This window comes from Leucopleurus acutus, assembly GCF_964270905.1.
Source record: "Leucopleurus acutus genome assembly, chromosome: 8".
Lineage (NCBI taxonomy): Eukaryota > Metazoa > Chordata > Mammalia > Artiodactyla > Delphinidae > Leucopleurus > Leucopleurus acutus.
This window is the reverse complement of record NC_139151.1, coordinates 104,414,508-104,425,675: the sequence shown is the minus strand read 5'-3', so window position 1 is coordinate 104,425,675 and position 11,168 is coordinate 104,414,508. Positions and strand designations below refer to the sequence as shown.

The 11,168-nt window shown below is 57.6% G+C and overlaps 1 protein-coding gene across 1 annotated transcript; it reads left to right on the top strand.

Moving 5' to 3' along the window:
- Window positions 1–1,642: 1,642 nt before the first annotated feature.
- Window positions 1,643–9,435, top strand: ACY3 (aminoacylase 3; the record flags this gene model as incomplete). The annotated part of the gene is given in 8 exon segments (XM_082845039.1): window positions 1,643–1,717; window positions 1,883–1,961; window positions 7,458–7,671; window positions 8,635–8,685; window positions 8,687–8,728; window positions 9,105–9,184; window positions 9,291–9,410; window positions 9,413–9,435. Coding segments are annotated over 8 exon segments (684 nt in total).
- Between the last annotated feature and the right edge of the window lie 1,733 nt (window positions 9,436–11,168).

Sequence of the window (11,168 nt, the reverse complement as noted above, 5' to 3'; positions counted from 1 at the left end):
CCAAGGAAAAACCCCACCAGCTCATGTTTATAATTATCTTGTTTTCAGTGTCATTATTGTTCCATGTCTAGACCGTGAGCTCTGCACAGGCTGGCTAGGTCTGCCGTGGTCACCTCTGTGGCCCAGGTCCAGCCAGGCCCTGCCTGGTCAGCAGCCAGGGTCCCTAGTCAGCCCCACCTCAACAAGCACCTGGGATAAGGAGCAAGGGCCAGCCGTCCCGCTCCAGGGCCCCTGGGGATGCGGCCGACCTCAGCCCCATTCAGCCGTCTGCCTCCTCATTTGACTGGGCAATGGTGGGGCTGGGATTCGGCCATGCACAAGCTAAGCCTGAGGCTGTCCCCAGGCACTCCAGGTGTGCACGGTGAGGACACAGACAGTGACAGAGGAGAAAGTCAGGGAACCCCTGCCCTGCTTGCCTCACCTGGGAAACGTATGATTGAGCTGGGGCCAGGGTCCCTCGACAGACCTCAGGACACCTGGGTCCCATAGCTCACCCCAGACTCCTCCACTCTGGGCCTTGATTCAGCCCTAGAGAGGCTCTAGGGAGCCATGGACAAAGTCAGAGCAGGGCTGATCGGACCACGAGCCACTTGACCCCAGCAGGGAAGCCAGGTGAGAAAGGTGATGCTGGCACTGCAGGCAGAGCTCTGGGTCAGCCCTGCAACTTGCAGGCCTGAAGGGGCTCCAGGCAACCCTGGACTGAGGGTGGGCGCTGCCAGTGGTCAGAGTTGGGCCCAAAGCAGCCCCAGCCAGGCCCAGCTCCTCCAGGACGCACTCGGGAGGAAACGGCCCCCGGCCCCTCTTGGCCCGGAGCCGAGGCCTAGGACTGACTTCCCTCTGCCCCTCTGCAATCTGGGGCAGGGGTCGAGGTGGGGCCACCCCTGGGCCCGGCTGTGGGTAGGCACAGCTTGGGGCCCGTTCCAGCCCAAGACATGGTGGACAAGTCCTTACTGAACACCTACTGTGGGCCACGTCCTCCCCCAGGCCGTGGGATGGGGGGAGGGGATGGACAGTGCCGGGAATGAGGGCCTCACTGCCAGGCGGAGGGAGGCCGTTCTGCAGGTGTTGCCCAGGAACGTGCCCAGTCTCTGTTCCTATCTCCCCATACTCCTCAGCTTGGGTGGCCCCCTGAGCCGGGCACCAGTGCTTTCCCCGTCTTATGGTTCCTAAGAATAATAAGCTCAGCGGCCAGGCCTGTGCTGTACACGCCCATGGAGGAGTGCTGTCCCCACTTCCCAGATGAGGAGACTGAGGTTCAGACAGGAGGAGGGGGAGGTGCCGATGGGGCCCCCGGCCCGCAGGGTGCCCACGGGGGACGTTGAGACCCATCTCACTCCATGGCCAACGCTCTGAGGCAGAGGTCCTGGGCTCAGGCCTGTGGGATGCTGCTGGACTCCGAGGACGACTCACGTCCACACACAGAGAAAGACAGACAGACAGACAGACAGACAGAGACGCGGAGGCACAGGCAATGGTTCGGTTTCGTGGCCCCAGCTGGGGTGCTCAGAGCACTTCCTTGCTCAAGGTCCAGGCAGTTCCCCCCCCAGAGACCCTGCTGGGCTCCTTCTTTCCACCCCCATGCCCCATCCCTCTCCACTCTCAGCCCCACTGGGGCTCCCTTGGGTGTCAGGCCAAAGCCCGGATGGGCTCCAGGCCGCAGTCAGCCCTGCCGCAGGCCTTCCCATGGACGCCCCGCCAGGGTGAGCCCGCGGGCCAGGTAGGGGCAATTCCAGGGCAGCTCGGCCCAGGCCCAGGGAGAGTCGCTGACTTTCTCGGGACCTCTGTCTCCTTGTGGAGACTCCACTGCACAGGCAGCTCGAGGACTCTGGGGGAGTGGGCTTTGGGGTGATCCTCGGTGGGGCCTCACTGTCCCAAACCCCAGCTCATGCCACTGGACTCGGCCTTCATCTGGAAGGAGCCCTTGGGCCCGGGGCTCATCATCGCCCCCTGGAACTACCCCCGTACCTATCCCTGGTGCCCCTGGTGGGCGCCCTCGCAACAGGTGATAGAGAGCCTCCTCCTTACTGCCCCCTGCCAGTCCCCCCAGCCTCGTGGCCTCACAGCCGCCCACAGAGACAGGAAAGAGGGGCACCAGGTGGCTAAGAAGGCCTGGTCCAGCCCCTTTCAGGGCCAAAGTCCTCTCTGCAGCCTCCTGACAGATTTGTTGACCCTCTGCTTGAACATATCTGATGACAGAGAACTTACCCCCAAGGTTGGGCAGCTCTGGTGGTTAGAAAAGACTCCCTCACATCAGATCTATAAATAAGCTCCCAAAATACAGAGTGATTTCTAACAGCTCCAGTCACACCTGGTTTGGGGAGCTGGGTTTGTCTCACCTGAAGTGATCTGATCTTGAACTCAGGTCTGGCCAGTCGCCGGTGTTGGCCTGAAGTGCGTTATTTACAAGGACTCTGATGGTGTGTGTGGAATCCATAGGAAGGAGTGCAATGGTTGATTAGTGATGTCTGCTATGGGCACAGGAGGGGGTTGTGCTCATGCTGGCCACATCGTCATTCCTGCTCTTATCTCCCAAAGAGAGGTCAGGGCGGGCAGAATCTAAGTCTGGTCTCTTCATCTGACACATGGGAAAACAGATTTAGAGCCAGGATAGGGCTGAACTGAGTTTATACGGTAAAGCAGGGCAGAGCTGAGTGACAGTGGCCCTCATCTGGCTCACACAGAACCCTACCCGTCCCTGCAGTAGCTCCGTCACCTAGAAAGCTTGGGTTTGTGTCAGTCCATGGCCACATTGTTACTGGGTGCCTTTGGGCATGTCCCTTAACTTCTCTGAGCCTTATCTTGTAGAATGGGGTTCCCACCTACCTCTTACAATTGGTGTGAGTGTTAAATGTGATCATATGTGTCTGGGGCCCAGGGGCCCCCACCCCAGACATAGTAGAGTCCAGACTCTCATGTAAGTTAAGCCAGCATTGGGCAGAGGCCCTGGCTGCAGAGGTGCCCCTGGCCACACCCCTCCCAGAGCTTCCCAGGGCTCTGTCACAGTCACAGTTTTTGTGACAGCAGCCTCTGCTTGTCCAGCAATCATGGCATGCTGCTGTCCCCAGGCTTGGGGGTGGTCCCAGGGTCCCTTAGATGCTGGTTCCACCCTGGGAACAGGCCACAGTCCAGAGTGGGTCATTAAGAAAAACAACAATATGGGGTGATTCCTCTTCCCACCCCCACCCCAGGACACTAGGCCAGCAAGAAGGAGTGGGCAGGGTGGTCCTGGGGTCATAAAGGAACACCTGATATGAGGGCGCTGTGAAAGGCTGACAGGAGGGTGTGAGCAGAGGCCAAAGTGGGACTCAGAACCGGGTCAGGATGGTAGAGGGACAGGCAGGGGCTCCAAAGCCCCTGGACAGGGACTTCCCTGGCAGTCCAGTGGTTAAGACTCCATGCTTCCACTGCAAGGGGCGCGGGTTTGATCCCTGGTTGGGGAACTAAGATTCCGCATGTCGCGGTGTGGCCAAAACCAACAGCAGCGGCAACAACAAAAAACAAAGTGGCCCTTGGGTGTGGCTCCCAGGTCACGTGGCTCTCCTGAGCCAAGACTTACAATTCTGTGGGATGGTTCAGGTTCTGACCCCGCTCTGGGCCTCCGTTTCCTCAACTGCAGTGAAGAAGTTGGACCTTTGGATACTCACGATGCCTCTGCCCTCCATTAGGCCAGGGTCTGCTGCGCATGTGTCCGTTCTCCAAGCTTGCACCTGCCCCTTTGCTCCCTTACTCCTCACAGCTGCCCGGACCCAGGAGGGAGCCTCATTCCCATTTCACAGGCAGGAGCCAAGGCCCAGAGAGGGCACTGACTCCCCAAGTCACACAGCTTGTCAGGGAGGGGTGTCAGAGCCAGTGGGGGCTGGGGGCCCCCTCTACTTCCTGGGGCTCAGAGGTGTGACTCAGCAGGCCCACCTCCAGACTGTTCTCACTGCTGTGGCTCGCACACACGTTGGTACACGCAGCACAGACGTGAATACACAGATCCTCAGACACCAGCACACACACACACGAGCTTGCACACTCAGTTGGGATTGGGGGCTGCTGTTCCTGGGAGCTCTTGCCCTGGCTCCCAGATGCCCTTCCATTCTATAAACACTTTCTGAGGGTGTGGAGAAAAGGGAAGCCTCCTATACTTTGGAGAACAGTATGAAGATCACTTAAAGAAACTAAAAATAGAGCTACCATATGATGTAGCAATCCCACTCCTGGGCATATAGCTGGAGAAAACTTTAATTCAAACAAATATATGCACCCCAATGTTTGTAGTGGTATTATTTACAATAGCCAAGACATGGAAGCAACCTAAATGTCCATCGACAGAGGAATGAATAAAGAAGATGTGGTGTGTATATATATATATATATATATATATAAAATGGAATATTACTCAGCCATAAAAAGAATGAAATAATGCCATTTGCAGCAACATGGATGGACCTAGAGATTGTCACATGAGGTGAAGTAAGTCAGAGAAAGACAAATATTATATGATATCACTTATATGTGGAATCTAAAAATTAGTACAAATGAACTTATTTACAAAACAGAAGCAGATTCACAGACATAGAAAACAAATTTATGGGGAACTTCCCTGGTGGTCCAGTGTTTAAGACTCTGTGCTCCCAACGCAGAGGGCCCAAGTTCGATCCCTGGTTGGGGAACTAAATCCTGCATGTATGCCGCAACTAAGAGTTCGCATGCCGCAACTAAGACCCGGCACAGCATAAATAAATAAATAAATTTAAAACAAAAACTAAAAAAACACACAAATTTATGGTCACCAAAGAGGAAGTGGGGGAGGGATAAATTAGGAGTATGGGATTAACATATACATACTACCATATATAAAATAAAAACAAGGTCCTATTGTATAGCACAGGGAACTATATTCAATACCTTGTAATAACCTATAATGAAGAATTAATTTAAAAAATTAAAATAATTTTAAAAAGAATATATATAAAACAATATTGTAAATCAACTATACTTCAATTTAAAAAATAAATTAATTAAAAAATATATATATATACCTTCTAAGAGGGCGACGCTAGACCCCAGCCAGGGGAAGTGAAACTTTCCAGGACCCCCTAAGGCTGTCCTCCCCAGAGCTGGGGGCCCACCACCTCCTGGCAGGAAGCATTCTGGTCTCCTGCAACCCCCCAGATAGCCAGGGCTGGTGCTCAGACCCTTCCTTCCTTCCCAAGAGGCCCAGCACCCAGAGAACAGCAGAAGCCCGGCAGCCTGGGGGGGCCTCTCAAAGACTGCGGCTTCTGCCTTAGAAAGCAGGGCCTTGAGGCCCCTACCCTGAGCGAGGCAGGGAGCAGGGACCCGGAGGGAGGCAGACACCCCACTGACTCCCTCCACCACCCCTGGCCAGGGGGTTGGCCGAGTCGCTCAACCTCCCAGAGCCCAGGTCCAGCCCCACGAACAGAGCGAATGGCAGCTGCCCTCTGTTTGCTGCGCCAGGGCCGTTGCCCATGAAGATTCAGTGACCACCCCCCCCCCAGCTACCCTACTGAGGTACCAGCAGGCCTGACAGGTCCCACAGCTCCACCTGTGGGGGTGAGCAGGAGAGCAGGAAAGTGCAGGTGAGCCCAGCCCTCACGAGGAGTTGCCTGTGATCTGAGCAGCTGCAAAGAGGGCTGGTCTGGAGGGAGCCCCAGCTGCTGGGCCTGGTTCTGGAGCTCGGCTGACACCTCCTGGGAGGACTCAGCCTGGTCGTGAAGAAGGCCTGGGACCAGACGCCTGGGGGAGGCCCAGCTTCAGGGCCCCAGTGCTGGCACACAGGAGGCACTGGTGACCTGACGGTCACTGTCCAGCAGTGCCTCTCTCCTCAGGGACCACTGGACCACCCTCGGCTCCTGGGGAAAGGACAGGACTTGGGGCCACGTGCAGGGGACTTAGCCGTCATCCTTACCCCCTTGTCCCTTGAGAGCAGCAAGAGGAGAGTGGGCTCAGATTGGACACCTCCCAGGTTCCAATTCCAGTTCTGCCTCTAGTGCCCTGGGTACCCTTGGGCATCCTGTCTGAGCCTCAGTTTCCACATCTATAAAATGGATCTGAGGGTCATTTCCAAAACAAAGCAAGTTGAATCATTTGAGTCATACCTGTCCCTGAAAGCGATCAAAAACAATGAAATATTTAGAAATTGTTTAAAGCACCGAAGAGCTGTAAAGCTGGGGACCCCACAGCTCATAGCCCTTTAGGGTAAAGTGTGACCCGGGAGTGACCCTGGTCCTCTGAGGGCCGCAGGGACAGAAGCATGTTGCTGAAGGGATGGAGGGAGGGGGATATTCCTCATCTGGGTGGCCACCAAGGCACCATCTCAACAGGCAACTTGTGGTGGCCTGGTCTGGTGGTGGCGCATGGCTCAGCCAGTGGTGGATTCCAGGCCTGCCCTTCCTTGGCTGGACACCTGGGCAATGAATGGTCTGCACTTGGCAGCCCTCCAGGGCTCTCTCTGGGGGAGTAGTCTTCATCTCAGGCTTTAAAGAGTCCCTACAAGCAATTTCCCAAAACCTTGTGCAGCTCCCCAGCAGGAGCCCCAGCTGGCCCCAGGAGGCGGGAATGCTGAGATTCCCAAAGGAGGGACCAAGGACAAGAGCAGGGGCGTGGCCGCAGGACCTGGACTCAGTGGACCACGGTAGCAGCAAGCAACAGTGTGAGGTAGAGGCAGGCAGGGAGACCCCAGCACTACTGACCTCAGGGTGGACCTCAGCCCATCACCCACTCCTGCCCCCTGCTCTCTACCAACTCAGCACAGACACTTCCTGCCCAGGGATCTCCTGGCCCATAAATACCCATCGTTCCAGGAGGTGCACATCCCAGCCCTGGTGGCCCAGGCAGCTGAGACCTGCACTGACAGGTAACCACCCCTTCCTCCCTAAGGCCCCTGCACCAGCTCAGAGGAGCATGGGGGAGGGGCAGGAAGGAACAGGAGTCGCCTGGAACCCGACACTCCACAGCCAGCTCCTGTGACACCGTCCACTTCCCCTGCTGTGCCCGGTTTCCCCATCTATAAAATGGGAGCACAGCCCTCTTGCTATAGGGAGTGTGCCTTGGTGAATCCATCTTCCCAAGTCTGGGCCCCTTTTCTCAACTTGGGAGAAAGAAACTCCTTCTCTCCAAAGGGAGCAGAGAAGTGATCTCTTCAGAGAAAGGCAGGGGAGGGCAATGCTTACCCTCAAGGGAAGGGTGCCAATGGAGGGACTGCAGGCACCAGGAGGGACCAACTTGGGCCACTGGAGGTGCAGGTGGGACACCGCTGAGCTGACATCCAGCCACGGCTTTGGACAAGCAACCGCCCCGCCTGGCTTGTGCTCCTCAGGCCTCAGGGAGCTCACCACCACCAGCCCAGCTCTAAGCACTGGGCATTGTGCTGGCGCCAGGGTTGCCTAAGCAGGTCCACCCACCAGGTGCGCCACCCCACACGGCGACGTGCTGGCTGCTGGTGCCCTGAGAGGCCCTGCACCATGTGGCAGTGACCAGGGCCACTCACGGCAACGAGACAGCTAGCGCCTACCTGGCCCGGCACTGGCTGCGGGTCCCAGGGGAGGTGCAGAGACTCAGCTTCTCCACCATGCCCGTGCTGCTGGCCAACCCGGTGGCCTCAGCCGCCTGCTGCCGCTATATGGGCCATGACCTCAGTCATGCCTTCACTGGGTCCTTCCTCAGGTGAGCACCCTGCCCTGCTGCTACAGCTCCCGCTGGGGAGCTGCACAAGGCTTTGGGAAATTGCTTGTAGGGACTCTTTAAAGCCTGAGATGAAGACTACTCCCCCAGAGACAGCCCTGGAGGGCTGCCAAGTGCAGGGCTGCCAAGGGCCCCCACCTGCTAAGCTGGTCCAGTCCCTCCACCCGGCAGGAGGCACCCTTCTGCCTGTGATGCCCATTCCTCCCTTTTCAGTTTAGAGAAATTCAGATTGATGTCACCTTCTCCAGGAAGCCCTTCCGGATCCCAGGCTGACACAGGGCCTCTTCTGGGTTCCCCAGACCCGGGGCTTGCCTCAGATCAGCCCCCTACAGGCTGCGTTTATGCAACCACTGTTTATACCTTCCTTCAGTGGATACTGGCCGAGCCCCACCTCTGAGCCCCATCTCAGGCCAGCTCGGGTGAGAGAATGGGGTATAGGACTGAGGCGCTGTCCTCAGCTTACTAAGGACAGAGAAAGGACTCAGCGACCACAAACCGGGAGGCTAAAGGCAGGGCTGGGGGCTACACGAAGCATCTAACTTGGTCAAGGGCAGTCAGGGAAGGCTTCCGGAAGGAGGCGGGATCTCAGCCAAGCCCCAAAGGGTGAGTATAAGTTAACCAGGTGGAGAGGAGAGGAGTTCCAGGGAAGGGCCCAGCAGGTAGGAGGCCTGAAGGCGAGACCAGCACAGTGCTTGGAGGTGTGGCCGGCGTGAGAGCTGATGAGGCGGGTGGGCAGGGCCAGGCCGAGGGTTTGGGGCCGTGCGAGGGGGCAGGCAGCCACATGAGCCCCTGAGCTGCTCTGTCCCTCCTGCAGGGTCTCAGGGGCTTCACTCCTGTTGGCGGCACAAGGCTGCCCTCCCCCGCACCACTCACACACTCTGACCCTCTGATCACTGACGGAGACTGTCAGGGGCTGACACTACATCTTCGCCCCTGAAATGCCAGGGCCAGAGACCTGAACCAGCTGCTGGGGCCCAAGGCCTCGGGCCGGGCTTCTACTTATCCCAGACCTTCACAACACCACGGCCTCCCCTGGAAGGCACCTACGTTTATGCCACGCACCTGCGCCACCACCCATCTTCCTTGTGGATGCTGAATAAGAGACATTTTGAGTGATTTCTCCCACAATTTAAAAATTTATTTAATAAACTTTTATATTATATTCACTATGTGTCAGGCACTGTTTTAAGCACCATTAGCTGTTTAATTTAGACTTCAGGATAATAGGAGGAGATAGAATAATCCCTATTTTACAGATGGGGAAGCTAAGGAACAGAGAGGTTAAGTGACTTGCTCAAGGTCACACAGCTAGCAAGGCTTTGGACGCAGGCTTCACTATCTGTGCCCGTAACCACTAGGGTACACTTCCACAATGACAAGTGCCTTTCTAAGGTGACTGGTGTCTCCATTTCTAGACACAGAGCCAGTTGGCATCTCAGCAGACACCCTGTTGCCTTGATCGAGGAAGTGAAGGAGCAAGTGGGCAGGGCCATAAGTGGGCAGCATCTCTTAGGCAGTGCCTGCTGGGGTGGCCCGCACTGAGGCCAGGGCAGAGGTCAGCCCCAGCAACCTTGGTCCTTGGCTCTTCTCCCAGGACTGAGATTTTGAGCCCCTGCGGCCTGGCGTACCCATCTTCCAGATGTTCAGCGGTGAGGACGTGCTCTATGAGGGGGAGTCCACCATGGACCATGTGTTCATCAACGAGCTTGCCTACTACGAGGAGGGCATTGCCTTCCTCCAGACTGAGAAGCTCACGTTCTCCGTGCCTGCCTGCCCGCAGTGGCCTCCACCCCGCCAGGGTCCCTGATCCAGGCCACATCTGCCCGGCATCAGCCCTCCCTTCTGAACAGGGGGTCGTGAGGCACAATCTTGAGCCCAGGGCCCTCCCTTTGCCACCCACTGTGTACCATGTTTCTTGCCATATCCCCACACCTCCCTGCCTCAGTTTCCCATTCTATAAAATGGAAGATGTCCAGGGGTCCATGGTTCATGTCCTCTCACCTGCACGGCCCCTCTCTGTGACCTCAGGGTCTGGGGCAGGTCTGGCTCAGGGTGGTCTTGGACATTCTGTGTGTACTGGGGCCAGGGGTGGCTGTCTCTGTGCCCACGCTTTTTCATCAGTGCCCAGGGGGAAGATCCCATAGTGTGTGTGTATGTTGGGGGGGACTTGGAGAAGTACTGTCCTGGGGCCAGCAGAGGGGCTTCCAGAGGCCATGACCCAGAGGAGGGCTCCAACCCCTCTGCATTCCCAGGGCCAGAAAGTCGATCTCTGTGTGCCCGTGTGTGTGGGTGTCCAGGCGTGTGCCTGCCCCAGGTGCTCCGTGGTTGTGTGTGTGTGTGTGTGGGGTGTCTGCACACACATGTGTTTCCGAGAGCCTCAGTACCTTGGGCATTCTTCCGGGGGATCCATATGTGGCTGGTGGCACAGCCCAGATGTGCATTTCCAGGTGTGCAATGAGCTCAGGGCTCATGGCGGATCAGGGGGCGTCAAGGCTGGGGAAGGGGTGCAGCTCGACAAGGCTCTCCCCACCCAGGACAGCCGTCCAGGCACAGGGATGCAGGGAAGAGGTGCAGGTAGGGCAGGTAGGGCAGGCAGAAGTCTCCTGCACCACCCAGGACAGAAGTCAGCGTCGGGGAGGGAGCGGGCACAGGGTCTGCGGCTGGGGTCCCCTCAGTCCTGCCCCAGGCACTCTCTGCAGGGTGTCCACAGCAGGGCTGAAATGGATGGGGTGGGATGACGCCTGGACACAGCCTCACACTTTCCATGCTCCACCCCCGGGGCCCACACCCCACCCCGCCCCGTGTTGAGAGCATCGCTCCTGCCTGACAGTGGGGCTGGTGGAGCCCAGAGCTCCGTCCTCTCCAGGCATCTCTACACTCTCTGGCCCCTCTACACCCCCGCCGCCTGGCTCAGCCACCTCCCCGCGGGCACAGCTGCCACGCTGACTTCTGCTATTGAGCAGCGAGGTGAGAAGGTGGGAAGGATATGAGGGGCACCAGGGACAGGCTGGCAGGCAAGACGGATGAGGGGGCAGGGGGCCAGCAGGCGCCCCCCGCAGGAAGGGCAGACTGGCCGGGGAGGAGGCTGTAAAGGGAAGCGTGCCTGTGTGCATGGTGTGTATGTGTGTGTGTGTGTGTGTGTAAGAGGAGCGTGTGCACAGGAGTGGTGGCAGGTCATCAGGTCTTGAGTTCGTTTATGCATTTGGGCTGACATGTGAGTGTGCCCACGTACGCATGAGCATGTGTGTGTATGGGGGGGTGTCCCAGCACACGGACCAAAGGCATGTGCAAGCACACACACACACGGAGCCAGCAGAACCCCGGACCCCTGGGAGTCCAGGCTGAGGGGGAGCCACTAGGACTGGTGCAGATCCCCCAAACCCCTCCATCACCTGCCTATTTCTCACCTGCCCCACTGTACATCTTGGGACAGGGTGGCACCTGGGGGCTGCTGGGACCCTCCAACACAGGCGCAGAGA